Genomic DNA, 21,890 nt, shown 5'->3' with positions numbered 1-21,890 from the left:
CAAAAGAGACTCCACATGCCTCCGCTTGCTGCTATATAAAAACAACATTCTAATGCAGATCTTAAAGAGGGCCAGCGGCTGAGCCTGCACAATGAGAGCTGGGATGTGCCAGACACGCCGATGGAGGATGGGATGGTGGAAAGAGAATTAGGTAGGTAAACAGGAGGGAATGTGAGCAGCACAGAGGGACCGCAAAAGAGAAAAAAAAAGATTTGAAAGAGCAAAATCAAAAGCAACAAATTTTTCTGCCAGCAGTCCTGCTTCTGACGTGGTGGACGTGACCTTGAAGAAGGCGCAGTCAGGGTCAGCGAGGGTCGCCCTCTGGGCCTCGCCTGCCACTCCCCTCAATCAACCCATTCACCTCCTCTGCTCCCTTCTCTTCTCCCTCTTCATGTTTCACCCTGAGACTTACCATTCGCCTTTGTCATTAATAGAGGAATGTCCTGGCAAGAATGACATCTTGTGGTTTATTGGGGCTCCTGAGCAGGGATTCAAGGACAGCACCTTTATATTCGGGGTCTTTGAAGATAAAAGTGGGCTTTCCCCTTTACAATAAAACCTTCTGCACCAGACACAAGAATCATCAATCTCCAAATAAATATAAACCAAAATATACGATAATAAACGACTTCTTTGATCCATTCGAACAAGATGGACCAAAATGCAGCGTCTCTGTAGTCAGGTTTTCCTGCACATTGGTGCCTCTGCACACCTCCAGGTCTCCTCTCCCCATAGCGGGGGCAAGACCAGGCCCGAACGCATCTGCAAAGCTATTTTGACGAGCCACCCTTCTAAAAAACTCCAGGGTTCAAAACTGCCAGAAGATCAAAGGACTAATACTGCAGTAATAATAAGTTACTGCCCTATGAACACCTCATTCATCAGGGAGAGGCAGTGATATAATACAGTTGTAACTGCAGGGCCATTAAGCACTCATCATATGATCCTATTTGCCATCCTCATGTGGAAAAACATCTTCAGTTCTGCGGGCTGAGTGAGGACGCAGGATGAACTCTTGCCTGCAACGCCAAAAATCTCAACTGATAAGGAAGTCCACACCATCTCCCACCTTCCCTTCTTAGCAGCCAACTGAAGGTGTCTCCCAAGTGGTTGGCATTTTAATAACAGAAATTTGGCACAGTGCAGCATCATCTGGGCTCTGTCATTCTGTGCAAGCATGACACGGCGTCCTATTTTGAGCACAGCATTTTTGTCACATCATGCGTGCCAGCGACAGCCCGATGAAACCCTGACCCTCACATGCTCCCACTGAAGTGACAAGTGAGAGATGTGCTGCCCTAATATGAACGCTTTGAGACGCAAATGCTTTTCATTCCTTAAAATCGGGAGACCTGTGAAAGGTAGGTGAATTTTGCCCTCAGGCATCACATAAACAGCCTAGCGTGCATAGATGCTAATATGGGGGAAATGTATGATGCACATGCAAGTTAAAATGCACATGTTCTTTTCCCTGCCTCATCTTACAGGGAATATATTATTGGGGTGGCTGTAGCTCAGGTGGTAGAGCAGGTCACCTACTGATCGGAAGGTTGGGGGTTCGATTCCTGGCTTCCCGTAGTCTGCATGCCAAATATCCTTGGGCAAGATACTAACCCCAAATTGCTCTCCGATGCATCCATCGGAGTATGAATGTGTGTGAATGTTAGCTAAAAGAAGCACTTAGACAAATGTGCTTGTGTGAATGGGTGAATGCACAAGTTGTGTAAAGCGCTTTGAGTGCTCAGAAGAGTAGAAAAGCGCTATATAAGAACCAGTCCATTTACCAATATATTAGATGGCTTTATTAGTAAACAAGTGTGTTCACAAGCTGAGATGCATTGCTTAATGTGTAAATTGGCCAATTTTAAGTTTCATTTGTATGTAAAAAATTTCATCCTGGTTTGATGGAAACATGCTTTTCAGCTGATTTCACAGAGCGAAGTGAGTTGTTGTTTTTTTCTTTTTTTAAAAAGCAAATGCAACTAGCTCAGTAAGCTTGAAATAACACACTAAATACATTTTGATCAGTGGCATAAGGATCCACCAAGTAACAGTAGCAGGTGCATGCAGGAAGTTTTGTTGGCGTAGTTTGGCCCATTGAACACACAGTTAAGTAATGGAGCAGCAGCTGTTGAGAGCAGTTAAGGTGCTTTGAAGCAGGTGTAATTTACAAAAACATGTGCCTGTTCTTCACATCGATAGGTCCATTGTAATTAAACCCAGAAATCAAAGACAATCCAGTTATTTGTGATTTCTGCTAAAATTTGCTAGGGGGGGTTCTTCAAGCAGAAATAAAGCCAGTGTGAAAGTGGCACAAACTGCAGTTGCTAAAAAGAGTGAGTCACTCCTCACAGAGTCCTCATTTTAAAAGGCCATCGTTGGAGAACTTAAAAGCATGTTTACAGGCTGATCCAATAAATGGTTTTAGCCTCTCTTGGTTAATTTTCCTTTTCACAATAACTGTTTGTTAAATACATGTTTTCAGAGGAAGGGGACTGGGGGCGTGCCCCTTAGATTGACAGGCGAGAGACAGAGAGCTCTAGGCAATCAATCTGGAAGGCCTCACCTCCGATAATGAGAGTCACTAAACTGGATCTCTTGGATGTTTGTTCTTTTGTTAGCATCATTAACTATAGCCTTTGCAAAAAAAGGTTTGTGAAATTGTACTGTTTATTCACTCTGCATGACGGCTCACTTTCATGTCAACTTTTACAGTCTTCTTTCAGGTTGCTGTGACATGTTCAGGGTCATTACTGCTTTTTCCAGGGTTGTTACCAGGTTACTTTTTTAATGCATGCACCAAGTATTTAGAGTTAAAGACCTGCTTACGTGAGTAATACTTAGTGAAGTTTGTCCCCATTTCCCTCTGTGTAACATGTAAAAGAGCAACCAAGTCTGCATTTCCACTTTTCATAGAAATATAAGTCAGGAATATTAGGCAGACCCTGCTAAGAGGGACATATTTTACAATCCTCACACATCCACAAATATTTGAGAATCCACCTGCTTCTATTTTAGAGCAGTGCATCTCTATGGACATCTCACTGTTTGGTTACAAAAGTTTTGTGGTGCCGTTAACTACAAACTCCAACTGGACCACAAAGATTGTGTTAGCACCACATGCCTACAGTAACCAAGCCGGGCCAGGACACAGCCCCTCTATCATTTCAATGAGGGGAGCGAAAATGGGAAGGGCAGGAAAGTGAGAAAGTGGGACAACAAGCTGCTAATCGGTGGCCACTCAAAGCACATCGTAGCTAAAAGCAAACAGAACATCTTCCAGATCTTACGTGCATGTTGGGAGGGAGGGTCAGTGTTTAGCTTAGCAACGCTGGCATCGTCTGAGAAAGCCGACAAGATGTGAGAGAACCAGCGGGGAGAGAGCAGCAAGCAACAGGCAGGCAGGCGAATTACTCGCACCTCTGTGGCAGAGGCGATGACAACGCTGAACTGAGCTGAGCAGCAACAATGCCGACATCTGTGAGAATGTCTAACCTCAGACTTTTCTTGTAGTCAAGCTAAAATCTCCAGGTACCTGCAGACAGTAATATGCATGAAATTCTTCCCGCTTGCTTCCCAATGCGGCACCAATTTAAACAACTACTCAGCTTTCACCTATCTGCAGACTTCCTTGGTTAATTAAGAAGTCAAAAATGTCTCACTAAGAATCCAGCCCATTTTCATACCGTTCCCTGGTAAGATTAGAGGACCTAATCCGTACCATGCCCTGATGTCCTTTTTTGTCCCACCTGCTCACTTGAACAATCTGTGTGTGTTTTCAGCCTCTCGCAGGCGACCAAATCACCATTTCAAAATCCGCACGTGACTGTGAAATGCAAAGCGCACCACCTGTTTTTGAAGTGGTGACAAAGAAAAAAGGAATGCACTTTCCCATTAAGTAGGGAAACCTGAAGTATTCTTCTCATTGTTACGCAGCCCACAAAGCCCCCCACCCCTGCCACCACCCCCAACACACACACAAACACACACACAATTAAGGCTTGTTCCAAAGCTTTCTAATCTCTCACCCTGATGGACAGAAACTTGCATTTAAAGTGCACCACTAAACAGTATAGATACTGCTACTCCCCTGTCCACATATCCCACCTTGTGTGTGGAATACTAACCAGACGGCAACCTCAGGTGGAAATTTCCTTCAGGTAACAGGGCAGTGAGGAAGCACCAGCACTGACAGCACTGTATAACAGAACAGTATAAATACAACATTTAAATGTTAGGCTAATGAGTCCAGCCCTGGACTCATTGTCCATGTTTCCTTATCAAAGTATTTTCCTGTCCTTGGAACAGCTGCAGATTTGCCCTCTCAGAATTTGTTTTCGGGCTCCTCCCTTGTCCTATCGTATAGTTGCTGACCATCTACTCAGAGAGTGTGCCTGAGTATGGCTTTGCAAAAAGGAAGGGTGCACAAACCAAAATAACAGTGCTTTATACTGGAAAAAAGCATATTGTTGTCTTCTAAAATGTCATGCTTAACCACTTCAAACGTGCAAAATAACGCAATCAATCATGCAGACAAACTCAAAGATCACCCTTTTTCTTATAAAGCATAAAGTACAAGTGACATGTCTGCCTTTTTTTGACAGAGCAGTCACCGTCAAGTCACAGAATCAGAAGCTATGCAGGTTCAACCTGTAGCTGTAGTATTGTTTACCCTGCTGCAGAAAACTTACAAGTTAAATGATGCAGAGTTTTCATTTTCAAGTGTTAATGGTGCTCACTCGTATTCCAAAGAACTAGCTAGTGCACATGACTAACCAGTTGGAATCTAAATGCAGCATAAATCGTTGTCTGGCAGTGTGCGCTTTACTCAAACTGCACCATGTGTGACTAAACAAAGCGCCAGTAAGTCCCCAAAACTACAAATCTTCAAATGGCCTCTATGCATACTTTCTACCTTTATATCAACCCTATAGGTAGAAAATTTGAAGCACAGACATTCCAAGAAGTTTATGCTCAGGTTTTTATTAGTGAAATTCAACCAATTAAGTCACAGTAGCTCCATCTTTTATATACAGTCTACAGGTTCAACTTACTGTTAAAAGGACAACACCAGTTGCAAACTAGCAGCTTCAACTGTAGCTGACTAACAACACTGTTTTCTTCAGCAACTTTGCAACAATGTTAACAAAATTATGATTATTGGTATCAACAATATCATAACAGTTTTTGAGCATTTACTTTCCCAAATAGCTTATTTTAGAGCTGGGCGATAAAACGATAACGATGTGTATTGCGAAATAACTTTTTCTTGATAGAAAAATTAAACTATTGCGATAGGCCTCATCGCTCTTGTCCTCTTAAAAAAAAAAAAAAAAGAACAGCCAATCCAAATTAAGTAGCGCAGAGCCGAACCAATCACAGCCGCAGCGTCACGTCACGTGACTTGTTACGTACAGCACAAGCGCCAAGGCGCACATGTGTATTTGTTTTTGCAGCCGTGCAGCCCGGGTCATGAAGGAAAGGAGTTTGCCGACTAGAGAAAAATCAACCGAGAGCGTGAGCGAAGGTTACCGAAGAAAAAAACCGATGATGGTTCCAATGCCGGAGAGCTTGTCGAACGGAAGGGCCACAGAAGTTCCGTGAGTGTGAAGGTATTTCGCTATTTCAAGTCTGACAAAAACAGAGTAGCGCGCGCGACTGTAAATTGTGCCGAAAGCAAGTCTGGAAATACAATAAAGCGGTGCATGCTCAATCTCTGACTGAAAGCGCTAATTCGTCATTCGGCTTTTGTCAGACTAAAGTCACTGTTAAAACTGTTTGAAAAGCTAAGCTATACAACAAGGAGAGATTGAGAATTTCCTTTTAGTTCTCAGTTTATTTGATATTGACAAAAGTTAGTCAATTTGGTCTGTTCTTCTGTAAAACGACCTAAGATTTATTTTTAGAATTAATATTTTGTTTCTAAGTGGAATTGACAATTTAGTGGTCTGTTTTGTTTGTTCTGTTTTGAAACTTACACGCTTTAGCGGCTGCCTTTTGTGTAGTTTGCAATATTTGCCTTTATTTATCTGAAACTGAAGTCTCATGTTCCTTAAGTACATCTGCCCTGTTGAACTTATTATGGGAAATAAATATTTTAATTAAAACAAGCTGCTAATTATTTCACATTTTACTTGTGAGCAACGGCACATTTAAATCTTACAAATATAGTTATTTGGCTTATATCGTGATATATATCGTTATCGCCTGAAATGAAAAAAAAAACATATCGTGATATGAAAAAATCTTGTATCGCCCAGCTCTAGCTTATTTACTTTTATATTATGGCAATAAACACCCAAAACTTTGAAAATGTTTTATTATGGAAAAACTGTGTACATCCTGTCCATTTTAGCCAATTCTTGATTGTTAACACAACTAATAACCGGAATGTGTCTACGTCACATGGTCTGACATAGTTCACAGACACGCACAGTTAGTACGCAGGTGCAAACAAAACCTTTCTGCCTGTGATGAAACAACACCATACTAAGAAAGCCAACTGCAGCTGATGATAACACAGTTTGGAGGAGGGGGGGCAGTGGAGTCATGATTCTGCTTGTGTAGGTGGATTAAAGGAATGGCCTGACAAAGGTGCCCATTGTTTGGCCTTATTAAAAGCCTGCGAGTGTTTAACATTTGCATTATCATGAAAGGAACGAGAGACAGAGGACTGTGGCTCAGGCAAATAGCAACGCAGTCAGAACACCATCTGTCTCAAAGACAAAATAAATGAAATACTTGGAGACGGGCTAATCAAAGTACAAATTACATCATGACCACAGTAATGAGTGCACTGACCTAAAAGAAGGCTGCGGACTCAAAACTAAATACTTCCTACTGATTTATCTGCACAGTGATGTGGTGAACAAAGACATGGCCTAACTTTAGCAACGGGGAAAAGGGAGGAGAAAACGGAGGCATCTGGGTCACAAAGACGGGAACGTAGTCACTTTTTAAAAATCCCATCATTTCAAAAAATAAAGAATCGGATAGAGTGCAGTGTGGATTTGTGCGTGTGGTGTACCTAAAAAGGCGAACAGTTAAAACTGGAGAAATATTTGAGATGTTTAACAGTGCAAGACTGCACAGTAACAAGGCCGCCCTTTCACTTTGCTGCCTGATAAAAGGGAGTCTTGTTGGAGATAAGCCCAAAGCTAATTCTATATTACTTTTGAAGCAGTCACATTAAAGATGGAATGATCAAAGCCCTGTAAACCTATCTCACAATGAGCTGATGGAATATTACCCTAAGGATAACAAACAGGCCCGTGTCTTTTGCATTGACGACTGAAAAACTGATTTTGAACTGTCCCCATGTGGTTTCCAGACTTTTTATGTTGTGATTTAGAGTTTATCTCAAACTGGAAGCAGTAAAAATGTGACACTGTCTGTGTTTTTGTGTGCTTCAAAGCATAAAAGACAAAAATTTAAGCTGCATGCAACAGGTTTAAGAGGTGCACAGTCCTTGCCGGTCAGCTTGTAAAGTATGGCCAAGGTTGCAAAAGTTGGTATCCAGCTTTGAGTAGCTGAAGAAGGAAACAGAAAAGTCATAGTTTATCCCTTTGAAGGCAACTGAGCAACTGTCTGGCACAGACAGGCAAATAATGAATTTTCATGGGAGAGAAATCAAAGCAAATCCAGAAGTCTGCTAACGCTGACGCATTTCATACCAGCCAAAATGTCCATTGTGTACCTGCTGCTTTTTGCATTTACTCTCAAAAGCTGAAATATGCTCTTTTTTCCAGATGTTCCTCTGTGTTACTCCTCCTCGACTTGTGTCAGATGAGCTGGAGATAGGGCTGGGCGATATATCGAGTTTTAAAAAAAAATATTGATATATTTTTATACGTGATATAAGATGTGACAATATCGATATAGTCTATGTTACGTTATAATTATACTAATTATACTTGTGGAGCCACAAGTTTGCCTCTCTTTCGTCCACTTTTGTCTCTACGCAACGTTACTCGGCCTCGCCTCTCTCCTTCACTGAGCACAACTCCCCCTCCTCCCCCACCTGCAGGCAGCGACAAGATGGACATGGGGGGCGTTTCTCAATATGCGTACTTGTGCGTACTTGCGTTCTCGTGTACTCGTGATACGTCATCATTCGGAGACCAAGTACTGTTCCAATTCGAAGTACGCATCAAGCCGAGAACGCGAAAAAGTCCCGGATGTGTTCTCGCTCTGCCCGTTTTATCGAGCATGCATCGGTGTGGACTTGGTACAGCTAAATATCCCAGAATGCATTTCGTCCAACACTCAACAGCGGACTCCTGGCACATCGTTTTCAAACCCCCCGCTCACGGTCTTCTCACTACTCAGGTTAAAGAAACCCCAGCAGCTGTCTATAGTATTGAGTGTCCACTAAAATAGAAATAAAAGCGTTCTAACATCTCACCTGCTTGTTTTTATTAACGTATGTACACGTATGTACATGTACACTATTTTTATTAATAGAGGTTTCACTACTGAGGTTAAAAATGATATATAAGTCACTTAGATCACTTCTAAATGTTAATGTTTGGTTTATTTCAGTGTTTTATTTGTTCCTGAGTAAACTGGTTTGGCTGTGATTAAAGTTAAGCTTCATAACATGTTACTCACAGTTAAATTAAGAGGGGACGGCAGTAAAAACTCCGGACAGGGGACGGCAGTAAAAACTCCGGACCTGTGACATCATCAAGTACGCTGGTGTTCCAATTGTACAAATCGCGAGTCCATGCTCGCGTTCTCGGCGAGTCTGTACTCCCGTGCGTTCTCGGCCAGTACGTACTCGCCGAGAACGCAAGTACGTACTCGCGTACTTGAGAATTGAGAAACGGCCATGGCAAACAGTGTTGCCAACTCCTCAGTAAGGAAAATCGCTATTGGCTGTCCTAAAAGTCGCTAGAAGTCGCTAAATGACATCATTGCCTAATTTGCATAATTGGTCGCTAATGTAATTGTAACGTACATTGTTGGAGAGAGAAATAACATCGTGGAAGAGACATAAAGTGAGTAAAAAACGTCCTAAATGCAGTTTTAATTTGTAGTTCTAAATAAATTCTATTTCTTTTAGTAATTATTGTTTTTTAATGTCACAATTCCAACCCTGCTCCTTTATCCGGGTTTGGACCGGCAAAAGTGACCCGAAATTGGCATTCTGGTGGAGTTACTTTGTGTGAGTGTGTGTTTATAAGTAGTTTTAAACCTTGTGATCCACAAAACAGCATAACAGTAAAAGAAGAACTGACTGCGTTACAGTCGGTGTGGGAGCAGCGGCTTCGCTCATGTGCGATTCATTTGCCGTTTGGACGCATAGGTGTGAACATCTCCTGCCCTGATAGCAGCTGGGGGAGGACTATCCTCCGCCTGTGAGTGCTTTGACACGGGTGAGGTGCCCATGGCAACACCGCTGCTTGTTGAGAGTAAGAGCGACACACGTTTTCACGTCAAAAAGTCGTCATAAATAAGTCTCCAATAATACCAGAAAAAGTCGCCAGATTTGTCGCTAGTCGCTTTTTAGAAAAAAAAGTCGCTAAGGGGTCTGAAAACTCGCTAAATATAGCGACTAAGTTGCTAAGTTGGCAACACTGATGGCAAATCTCCGTTAACGAGTTACTGCGCATCGCCCCCTGCGTGGGGCTGGACGCCGTCAACGTGTTAACGTGTTAACGAGCTAACCGCGCTAACAAGCTAACCACGCTAACGCTATGCAGCCCACAGGGGCTGCACGGCCTAAAATCCTTTCATTTTCTCAAAAGTTGACAGCGCGCCTTATGTAAGAATTCTGGTTGTGCTTGATGACCGCGAACCGATTTTATGTGGTACACGGCGCTCAGCAATACGTCAAAAAATGTTTTAGTACGACTTTGGTAAGCTACAGAGCTGCACCACTTGATGGATTGTCGGAGCATTATGGCTACCGAGGAGCCTCACGGAGTAATACGTACTGTGCTTCAACGTAATATTACCATACTGTGTGTGTGTATAAGGACCATAAATGGCACCTGTTAAGAGACATGGTTAGTAAGAGGATTTCAAACTCAAGGCTGTCAGTCACGCAGTAGAAATTGGGAACAGAGCAGCTGTGCAATCTGTCTTTGTTATTATGCTCAGCGTCTTTTAGTTTACATTTTGACTGCACAATTGTGAGCTCTTTGTTATGCACGCAAACAACATTGTTTTCTTTTATTTATGGAGCATTATTATTTAATAAATGCTCATAATTTATTTTTAAGTAATTTTTTCATGTTCATCTACACTGTATGTTAATAAAAGTGCCTGTGTGACATCTGGGACACAGCTTTGACTAAGAACTCTCTTTTTGTTCTTACTTTATGGCTTTAAAAAAAAATATCGAGATATATATCTTATATCGCCATCCAGCTAAAAAATATCGAGATATGAATTTTGGGTCATATCGCCCAGCCCTAGCTGGAGATGTTGGACTCGGCTGCCAAAGTAAAAGCAGATAAAGGCAGCTGCCACTGCACTTCCAGCCAACGTCTTTGCTCAAAAAACATATACGCCCGAGGTCAGCATTGACCCCTACAGAGAATAACACACAAGGAGACAGAAACCACAACTCATTCCTCCATTAGTGGGTTTCCCTTGTTTTCAAAATGCTTCCTTTTACTGAGACTACACTTCCTGGTCTAAAGTTTAGGACACAAGAGTAGTGTCTATGGCATTATACTGTCACCAATTCTTTATGAATTCCCTCAATAGCAACAGAACTGAAGTTCTAATGCTGGCAACTGAGTCCCATAAGCAAACCAAACTTCAGTGGTCATTATGACCCAAATGTTTTAATATTCTATTTTTTAATTTTTTTAATATTCTATCCCATTTTTCTGTGAACAGAACACAGAAAAATAGCTTAATATAACAAGCACTTACTAGTAAGTCTGTAAACACTGAAAACATGGAGAAAATTTATTTATTCCCATCTTTTATTTACCTTTCCCGATCAGCAAACTGCAGAAAGTAACAAAAATTTTCTTCAAAAGTTTCTCTGATGTCAATTTAGGCTGCCTCCAAAAGTGAGTCAACTCCATATACCCCGTGTTAAACATGTTAATAGCTTTCGAGCAGACTAAACACGTGCAGAGCCTGCTAGCACAAAATCTTTTGGACTCTGTGGCTAATCTACCTCTTATTAAATATAACAAATCAAAAGGCTGTATTTTATTGTTGGTGATAGGTTTGAAAGCACTGCTCCAGGTGTCCTGGTGACTTAGTATAGATAGCAGTAGGAGCAGAAGCCTGGATGAAAATAAGGAGACAGCAGCCTATGATGCACTGCAATCTCGGTCCCACAGTCTGTGCACATCTGTTCCATAATCCATCTGTTCTTGGTTACTTTAGTTGGTTAAGTCGAACCAATGTAAGCCTCCCTAAAATCCCACAAACCCCTTTATTCATGAGCGATTCTTGCCAGCTCTCTATCTACACTGACAGCTTCAGTGACTCTACAGAAACCCGAAGGTTGCAGGTATCCGCTGCCTTCTCGCACCAGTAGTTTTGCACACTATCAAGCCACAATTATACACGGTGCACCCACTTAAAATTCGGTGCAACAAGCACCAGGGTGTTTCAAAATAACCGCTGAAACCTTTTTTGGTTTTGTGCACTTCAAGCATGTCGTTTTTGATTTATTATTCCGCCGACTCTACTGCAAGTCATGGGGCGTGCTGTATGCTGACACACTGAAAGCAGTTCACACAGTCTCATAAAAAAGAAAAGAAAAGAAAAGAAAAATCCTAGATCAATTAAAACTTCTCTCCCTCGGGACCATCCATTCCTACAACTCCTTCCCTCCTTCCAAACAGGAGGTAACCAGGACGACAGCTGCACACATCAGCTTCTCCTTAAAAAGTCTTTAATTGTCGCCTGGAGGTAGACATGTTGCTGCGATCACCAACATGATGCGACAGAGAGGGTTCAGGTTCAGGGTTCATTTTTATAGTCGCTGTTCCCCACAGGCAAAAGAGTGTTATTTTTAAAGTTTTTATTTATTTGTGGTGGATAACTTCCAGGATCAGGTTTGTGTCACAATCTGAAGATAACAAGTACATATTTAATTATTCAGACTGTCGGCAATGTTTTGGAGTTTTTGTTGTATATAAAAAGAGTTTTTTATATACAAAGTTAGAGAATCATTTTAGCACTGCATTTAGTTCCCGTTCACATGTGAATACAGTATACACACTGCCGGACTTAAATGAATTATTGTGAGGACAAATAAAAATGGCATTTTCAGTGTATTCAAAAAGGTGAATGCTCACATCAGTACACCTGAGCTGCAGTAGTTCCCACATGTTTCCTCTGAGAAAAGCTCACTATAGAATTCCCAAACTGGCAGTGAGTCATCACGGGGACGGTATTGTACTTAAAGGGGATAAAAGCCTAGCACACCCAAATTTAATGTATGTATGCACGGTAATGTATTCCTCCTGATCCCACCTGTTACCAAGAAAAATCAGAGGTGCACCATAGTATAACAACGAGAACAACGAACACTCCTTTGGCTCATCCCATTACACTGGAAGGATATGCTTTACCACCTTTAGTCTCCAGCAAATGCTTCACTTAAACTGCATCCACATCATGTAGTTTAACTCTTGTTAAAAGCCACCAAGTGAGAAAAAAAATCTACTTGGAATTACAAGATCAGTACTTTCTAACTCACAATACAGGTGAAAAGAACTACACAGTTGCTAGCTTCACCTCCACTGACTGTCCCCTCTGTTTTTATAGGGTTGGTGTCATTGAAGCATTTTAATTGAACTATCTGGGAAATTTTATGACCCACTATGAGGTTTAAAACTGTCCGAACTGTCCGTCTGTGCTTCAGTTTTACTGAGTGAAATTCTACTATTTGGTGGTGGTGGCTACGTCCATCTTTTAGCTACAGTATATGGGTACAACATTTACCCCAATTTTTATATATTAGCAGGTCAACATTTGCTTAATAGCACAACATGCTATTAAGCAAATAATAAGCACAGTCCATTCACAACGTGTTTGAGATCCTTCACTGAATAACTAAAAATACCAGTTGTCTTCCTAACATTAACATATTTAATGTATTGTTAATGCTGCCCTCTGGCATATTTCAGTTAGACCAAAGTAGTAGAGAGACTGACAGACAGATCCACAGAATGATGTTGCTATCATATATTTTTTGAGCATCAGTCACAAACAGTATTATCAGACTGATGCCAGATGTCATGTTTTAAAGCGATTCACTGCATTAGTCAAACACAGTCAGTGTCACCTGACTCTTGACCTAGCTGACTGGCATTGTGTTTGTGCCTAAATTTGCAAAAACATGCTTGAATTCATGTGGCCTAGTAATATGCATCCACATACACTACACACACACACACACACACACACACACACACACACACACACACACACACACACACATAAAAGCCCCAGTTAAAGAAAACAGGATTACTGAACAATCAGGCCAAGAAGCCTTTTCATCTGAGAGGAGAATCAATAAGCAAGGCTTTCTATGAGAGTCAACAAGCCCAGACATGGGTCAAACTCAATCACTGTAAGAGCTGTTTTCACAAAACCGCTTCGTGTTCATCGTGTTTCACAGAGGTGAAGTTTGAGTGGGAGAATGTCCGCACTTTCAAAAAGCACAGATTACAGCATTTATTCAGAGTAAATTAAGCTTGGTGTGGAGTTTAGTCTAGTACTCCTGGCACCACCGCAGTGCCTTTTCTCTGAATCACGTTGCCCTGTGACTTAAGCCTGAGAGCCTTTCCATGGCTTCAGTGTAAAGTGAAACAAGCAGACAGCAAACAGATTGCTTCTACCACAGCACAACATGCAGGAAGAGAGAACTTGTGGCCTCTGCTTGTTTCACATTGTGCAATGATGTAAAACCACTGGAGCGGTGAACAGTTCTGATTCAGGCATTTGCAAATAGCTGCTGCAGATTGATGGGACATAACTGTACAAAGAGAAAGTGTTCCCCTTTTTTTATAACTTCTATTAAACATGTTTAAGTTCACTTTGTAAAGTTCATTCATCCATTTTTTTCCACTTTTCCAATTCGGGATCCCAGCGCAGGCTGGAGACATTCCCAGCTGCCATAGGGCAAGAGGTGGGGTTCACCTTGAACAGGTGTGTTGCAGGGATAACGAACTTACTAATGAACTTACTGATTCAGAACAGCTCAATTTATCATTAATACACTGTCTCTGCCTACACTGAAATTCCTTTTCAGCTATTAAAAATGCAACATGTGGGATTTAGTGGTATCTTGTGGTGAGGTTGCATACTGCAACCAACTTAATACCTCTCATGTCACCCTGTCCTTGCAAAATGAGAACCTACAGTAGTACCCTCACACAAATTCAAAAACAACCCTCTCAAGAAGGTATTTGGTTTGTCCAATCTGGGCTACTGTAGAAACAATACTGGTGTGGCATGGCAGACTCGTTGGAAGAAGCCCCTCTGAAACAGAGTTACAGAGTTTATTTTTATTTTACAGAAACAGTTTTTAACCAATACATTGCAGAAGGTGAAGTCAGGCTGAAAAACTCCTGCAAGAAGCTGTTAAAATATTTCAGCTTATAAGGGTTGAGAATAAAACCCTCATCTCTATATTCAATTAAAATGTTCAAATATTTTTTTTTCCTTAATAATTAATAATTCTTAATAATTTATGAAATTGACCTCGTTCCAGCTTTCTTTATTTTATGTTGTATATTACTGTTACTCTGCTTGGCCAAAGTCTCATATAAAGTTTATATAATAAAGATGGAATATCACTAATATGGTCATCGCAGTCACACAGCTCCGGTAGTGAGCTCAGAAACCCGATGCACCCGCTGGTGGGTGAAGAGAGTAAAGACATCTCCATTTTGGCTACAAATCTGTCACGATCCCAGTCAGTGGCCGTTTCTCAATTCTCAAGTACGCGAGTACGTACTCGCGTTCTCGGTGAGTACGTACTCGCCGAGAACGCACAGGAGTACGTACCCGCCGAGAACGCGAGCACGGACTCGTGATATGTACAATTGGAACACCTGCGTACGTGATGATGTCACAGGTCCGGAGTTTTTACTGCCGTCCCCTCTTAATTTAACTGTGAGTAACATGTTATGAAGCTTAACTTTAATCACAGCCAAACCGGTTTACTCAGGAACAAATAAAACACTGAAATAAACCAAACATTAACATTTAGAAGTGATCTAAGTGACTTATATATCATTTTTAACCTCAGTAGTGAAACCTCTATTAATAAAAATAGTGTACATGTACATACGTGTACATACGTTAATAATAAAAACAAGCAGGTGAGATGTTAGAACGCTTTTATTTCTATTTTAGTGGACACTCAATACTATAGACAGCTGCTGGGGTTTCTTTAACCTGAGTAGTGAGAAGACCGCGAGGCGGGGGGTTGAAAACGATGTGCCGGGAGTCCGCTGTTGAGTGTTGGACAAAATGCATTCTGGGATATTTAGCTGTACCAAGTCCACACCGATGCATGCTCGATAAAACGGGCGGAGCAGGAACACATCCGGGACTTTTTCGCGTTCTCGGCTTGATGCGTACTTCGAATTGGAACAGTACTTGGCCTCCGACTGATGACGTATCACGAGTACACGAGAACGCAAGTACACACAAGTATGCATATTGAGAAACGCCCAGTGTCTGGTATTTTTGCGTTTGGGTCCTGCTGTTTCCTGCTTCCACCCCATGTGGGTGGAGCTCTTGTTCCTTACCTCCTTCTCTCACCTGCAATTCATCGACGGCAATCAGCAAAGCGGGCAGCCCAGTCCTCAACTCTCCGCCAATTCATCAGCTACCTCACAGTGGTAACGAGGTCTCCTTGTCTCTCGCTGTTAATGTTTTTGTCTCCCTAGTTCTCTCGCTTCCAATTAACCTCACCTGCAGTGTAATCTACTGGATGCTGGCTGCACCTGCTAACATTCACCAAGCCTGCTTAGAAACTCCTGGAGAAACGCTACTACTCATGGGACTCACCTGCCTGCCGTCACTCCTGGATTCCTGGAATTACCAGGTTGGAAACTCTTGAAACCTTTCATGCATCCCACCATTCAGATGCTCACTTGGCTACCCCCCCGAATCCTCTGATTTACCACGTGCAAGTAAGCCTAAACTGATTAAATTCACCTCCACATCAGAGAACCTTGCTGCGTTTCTCTCGTCGCCCTTTGTACATATTCCCGTAAAACAATAGCTTTTTTTGTTAATTTAGTCTGTCTGTCACACAGCCCTATGACATAATGGAAATGAGCATACAAGGCTTCCCAATATCAGTTTTTGTTTCGCACTGAGTAACAATCAAGGGAAAACGACCCTGATTTTTACAGCATTGTACTTTTAACATAGACTTTAAATCACTGAGGTAGAGGCACACATGTTCTTCTTCACGTCATACAAGTTCATGAATGTATTTGAGAGATGGTCAGCAATGCTGGAAGTATCACAGCACAAACTTTCCAAGCTGTTTCGATGCACTGAATGAGGCAGCGCGAACTGCTGCAAATCAACAAGGAAATCTCCCTGCAAGGTTGGATATAAGAATCCCTGAAAACCAAAATACAAATAAGGGATAACAATGAAACGCTATCCCTCGAGGTTTCGAGCGTCACTTTGTTTGCTTTATGCTCTATTCTGAGTGTGCGTGTTGCAATCCGAACCCTCTGCGGCCGTCAAGAGTATCTATAGATCGGCGAGGCGGGTTTACACTCAGACTTAGCTGTAAACAAGGCCCATCCAGAGATCATGGCTGACCCAGCACCGCACATCCCCAAATATCTGATTCATCCCTTCAAAAGGCCAAGAGCAAACTTCTCAGCAGCTGCATGCTGAATCCCCAATAAATCTACCAGACCAAAAGCTTTGAATCGTGCTATGAAAACGAGGATGCAGGTGGCTGGAGTGGAGTTTAGTGCAATACATACTTTCCAGACAAGCCAAACAAAACACACACACACACACACACACACACACACACACACACACACACACACACACTCTCTTCTCTCCTTCCTCTTTCCCTTGCTTCTCAAAGGCGATATGGAGGGAGGAAGAAAGCACTCGGAAGCGGCGGCCTTTTGTTCCCGGATACTTTTGCATTAGGGAGGAGAGTGCGTTTTGTTTATGGGACAACAGTGTTTCCATTAAGGCTTTAATCGGAACTGTTTTCTGCAGGCAGCCTGGATTGACACCCCTCTTTCTCCGATTTGGTTCCCACCGGAGGAGCAAACAGGAGGAAGAAGAAAGAAGCGGGGAATGTGGGAATGTCTCTACATCGTCGCCACGGCGGGGAGCTCCTAAACATGGCTTTAAATTAGGGGAAAAGAAAACACAGGCTAAAAAAAGGCAGGCGCTTAACTATACTCCTGCCTGCTAATTTGTCACCACTTGAAAAACGGGGGAAAAAATAGCAACAGTTTTAAATCACACTATTTTAAAGTCAGGGTATGCCAGCCAGTGTGTATGGTAGAATGCTTAAACACAAGGGAGATTTAGGTCACCTCCGTCAGTTACACATACATCTGAACCACTGTGGGTGGACTCTATGGAGTTCTGGCTGCGTTCATATTAGAGAGAAGCAGAAATGGAGAACACTCAGTGTCTGGTTCTGGTTGGCTGGCTGGGATCTGACTAGTGACAGCTGGGGCTTGAAAGCCTTACATCCAAAGCCAGGGCTCGATGCCACTTGCTACATAGCAGCGCTGAGCTAAGCCCACCCCCTCCTGTCCAAGCCCTCACTCAAAAAGATCACTGTGCTGGACAAAACATCAGGCTCCTGCCAAATAAAGGATCATCTCTTTAAAGTCAGAGAGCAGGAGGGGTGCTGGGGGCAAGACGAAATGGCAGTACGGTCGATCTGTCTGCTGCCACGTCTGAGACGAGGAAGGGGGTCACAGAGAGAGGAGTTTCTCAGACCATTAAACAACAAACAAACAAAAACTAAATTCAACACCGCCTGTGTGTCAGTGTGCACAATCCATACCTTGTCGGGCAGTGGCAGACAGTGATGTACCCTGTGCTCCAGTTTGACGATGGTGATGAAGTCACTCTCTTGTCGTTCATCCTCACTTGTATTGCAAAGAGACAGAGGATGATACTGCAAATAAAAGAGAGAGAGCAAGGGGTTAGCAATATTTTTTTCTTTGCAGTACTTGCTACAATGCACACTCCAGAAGCACGAGCACAAAGTACACAAACAATGAATCTGGGAATGATGTACGACTTACTGAACTTTCTTTAGAAATGATGTAAATGAGGCAAAATTACTCGATCACACTGAGTGCACGCAGAAACAGTACAGACAATTTAAGGCATTAACTATTACAGAAGCACCAAAGCTTTCTGATATATTCAAGTGTAGTTTGGTGGGTTTTTTGCCATTACAAGGGCCTACTTATATTTAGATGTAGTTTTTTTTTTTTTTTTTTTAAATTAAATAGTAGATAAATAAGTCATAGTGTTATATCTACATTTTTCCATATCTACCCAAAAGACAACCTAAAGTGTGTGACCTCAAACCAAAAGCAAAAAAGAAGTATCAAAAAAGAAAAAGAAATGTTCACAAAGATGTTTTAAAAGACAGTCTGCACAAAAATGCTAAAGCTCTTTTTCACACCACTAGAGAACAACAATTGCAATTTATGGAAGCCTTTATGTGTTAAATTAAATGGTTTCCTTCCTAAACCATACCCAGGCTACATCAAGAGGAAAACTTTGGCACCCTACAAAATCAATGACATGGATGGCAGTATTCACTCCCACTTAAATCCTTGAGGACTGAAAGAATGAGAGATAGTCAATCTTTAGTGGAACATTTGATCCCTTCTGAAAGGAAGGAAATTCTGAGCTGCTGAAAGGCTGCATTTAAGAGCTCAAGGGATCGCAGCAGTGCTTGCAAGTCACAGACATGCTGTCACGGGCACGGGGAGTTGCACGGCAGTCGGGAAAACAGCATCACTAATTTGCCTGCATGACATGAATGATGGCACCTCAGGTACAGGTCCTTAAAGTTCACAGATCACTCTGCAGCACCCGGTCCCTGGGGTTCCTCCCTAGCCCTGTCTTGGCCTGTCCTTCCCTAGCCCTGCTATGAGCCCGTCCCAGCCTGGTTCTGCCACGGTGGGACTCTTCATGTGGCTGTCGGCTGAGGTAATGGGGCTCCCCCTCATCTCACCCAGCGGAAATCCCTAAATTAAAAAGACCCAAGGGTGACATCAACAGCTGGCACCCCACGGCAGGGGAACTGACGTAATGTCCCGCAAAGGGCTGTTGCATGTCTGTCAGAGGGTGAAACAGAGAGAGACGAGAAGAAAGCAAGCAGACTTGGGGAATCAGGGTGGGATAAAAGAAAAACACAGGGGGTGGACCTTCATCACAGTGGCTGTTCAACGCAATGGATTAAAATGAAATAACGCAGAATGTTATCGAGATATTGGCTGTGATTGGCATAAGAAACACCTGCACTGATGCTAAATGTCTGCCTAAGATGCAAACAACATGACAGAAGAAGTCCATTAACAGAGTCCAGATGTAAATTTCCAATTCATTTTCTCTTCTGATGATTCACAAAATCCTTGGATCACAAGTTTTAAGCCAAGCCAACCAACTATGAGGTGAATCATAAAAAGATTTTGATCTGGATCAAAAGAATAAAGGGAAATAAAACAAAAAGACTAATGTACAAGACTGCGTACATAACGACTGTAATTTTAACAGAGAAGGAACTACTCATCCCATAATGCACTGCAAACCCCAGGTTCCACACTGAACAACGTCCAGCCTTCTTGAATGTAATCCTTTTCATTATTGTGTTGTATAATAATAGATTTTATTATATTTTGTAATTTGTGTCTGTGTGTGTGTGTGTGTGTGTAACAGGGCGGCCCTTAGCGGCTGGAAACACAGTGAGATGGACCAAGGCAAGTGTAGTGGAACAAAAAGTATTTATTTGCAGTACAGCTCTCCTTACAAACAATTCCCTTGTCAAGCTTCTTCACAGCACAATCAACCCTCTAATGACAACCGGCAGCCTTAAGTATGTTCAGCTGTCACAGATTCCACTCTCAGGTAAATTCTTAAATCCCAACCTTCCACCACAGTATACAATATATCAGTTTGAATAAATAAATACATAAATACATTTCAAATTTTTTATATTAATAAATATTTCACACTTTAATTTTACACCAAACCCAATATTATAAAAACCCAAAAACCCAAGCACAAAAAGATTCACCACACTCTCCTAACCTATGGTCTCTCCCAGAACCTTTAACTGGTGTCTGGACCCCCAGGGAAACATTTGCCCAAACACCTTGAAGAGGACACAGGCAAGAAAGGTGAGTAATCATTGTCTTACAAACACTTATTTGCACCACTTTTATTTATTTATTATTTCTCACACACACATTTTTATTAGTTTTCCTAATTGGTAAACCTTAATCACGATCTCAATCGCCATTCCTTTCTCCTCACAGACAACCACCACATTCCTTAATGAGGAGCAGCTGTGCAGGGTCTGAAACAAGGCTACCAACTGATTTTAAAATTCCCAATAAATATTCAATAAATAATTAAACTTCTTTTGTGCAAATGTTTTACTGTGCAAATCCATGCTTAAAGTGCAATGCTAAATAAAGTGCTTGATAGGGTACTTTTAATAAAGTGAAAGGTGTGCTCTAAAGTGTTATACAGATAATATAATATAAATAAATGTAGTAAGGGAGTCCTCTTCCTTACAGTGTGTTAGTAGTAAAGTTTTGCACTCTCTAACTTTCTTCTTTTCCACTCGCCTGTTTTCACTCTACTTTTATTCTCTGGCTCTCTTCCACATTTGTCCTATTTCCCTCCCCCCATCCCCCCAACCAGTCCTAGCAGATGGCTGCTCCTCCCGGAGCTTAGTTCTGTATTATTACTTTACCTTATAATAGTAAGTGCCTTAAGGTGACTATTGTTGTGATAAACAAAATTGAATTCATGGCTTTAAACATTTCATTTAGTATTGGGGTGGGGTGATTAGGTGTCTTTTTTTGTTAAAATAAAGCCAATATAATACAGACATGCGACTCCTTTAGGAGTACACACCATCATTTCATCACGTTGTAGCTTATAGTAAGTCTGCTTTGGATCGTTATGTCTCATAACCCAAAATCCTATGGATGTTGAATGTTCTTCAAGAGCCATTCCTGAAGACTACTCAAAGAAATGACAAGAAAGATTGTCTAAGACCGTTCAGGCTGTGTTGGGGAATAAAAGTGGTCATACCCAATACTGACTTTCAAGCTCATCTGTTCGTTCATATACTCTATTTCCATGAAGGCGTTGTTTCACATGTTTTGCTGCAGCTACTTTCCATTTTCCCAGTCAAATATAAAGACTAATTAGCACTTCAGTAGCAACCAAAACAGTATACATTTTTGTGTCGTGGTACTCAACATCCACTTTTAAATGCACTGAAATGAAAGCATCTAGAAGGTGACAGGTGTGCTTAACCTCACAAACAGAACCTGTTGTGAATTCTCAGACCCTTGCATGTTTCCTTAATGGCAGCCACTGTTCAACAGGAAGGCAGGCAACAAGACAGCATGGACTCTTGGCCAGCCTTGCATGCAAGGCTGCCAGCTGCCTCTACCAGTCTGCATTTACTAGGCCCAAATTAGAGGCCTACAGTTGAACTTGGCCTTTAACAAAGAAAAAGAAAGAAAATAAAAACAAAAATCCTTTAATGACACTACTTCACAGATGCCATGACCTCTGCTCATTTTTGCTAACGGCTGCTGGGAAATGACGAGAAGAGCTGCATTCAGAGTCTGATTTTACAGTAAAATTACAACACTCATTTGTATCTTAAGGCTTATATGATCATG

At 41.8% G+C, this 21,890-nt stretch overlaps 1 protein-coding gene and 1 long non-coding RNA gene across 6 annotated transcripts in view; one reads left to right on the top strand and one right to left on the bottom strand.

Moving 5' to 3' along the window:
- The window catches only part of LOC116316767 (E3 ubiquitin-protein ligase RNF43), a 115,030-nt gene that overhangs the window by 18,175 nt on the left and 74,965 nt on the right, over positions 1-21,890 (bottom strand). For all 4 annotated transcript variants that reach the window (XM_031735394.2, XM_031735392.2, XM_031735393.2 and 1 more), the window contains one exon: positions 18,008-18,121. In XM_031735394.2, the coding sequence (XP_031591254.1) occupies positions 18,008-18,121 (114 nt within the window). The remainder of the gene's footprint in view (positions 1-18,007; positions 18,122-21,890) is intronic.
- LOC120442245 lies at positions 5,553-20,800 on the top strand. Of its 2 annotated transcripts, XR_005614581.1 has the most exons (5): positions 5,553-5,612; positions 15,885-16,042; positions 19,903-20,091; positions 20,291-20,363; positions 20,502-20,800. It is a non-coding gene; the product is annotated as an uncharacterized LOC120442245 (long non-coding RNA). The 2 variants fall into 2 exon arrangements; XR_005614580.1 differs by lacking the exon at positions 5,553-5,612 and having other exon boundaries at positions 15,719-16,042; positions 20,502-20,798.

The sequence above is a fragment of the Oreochromis aureus genome, linkage group 10, assembly GCF_013358895.1.
Source record: "Oreochromis aureus strain Israel breed Guangdong linkage group 10, ZZ_aureus, whole genome shotgun sequence".
In the NCBI taxonomy this organism is placed as follows: domain Eukaryota; kingdom Metazoa; phylum Chordata; class Actinopteri; order Cichliformes; family Cichlidae; genus Oreochromis; species Oreochromis aureus.
The sequence above is the reverse complement of the archived record's forward strand: the minus strand, read 5'-3'. Positions and strand labels throughout refer to the sequence as shown.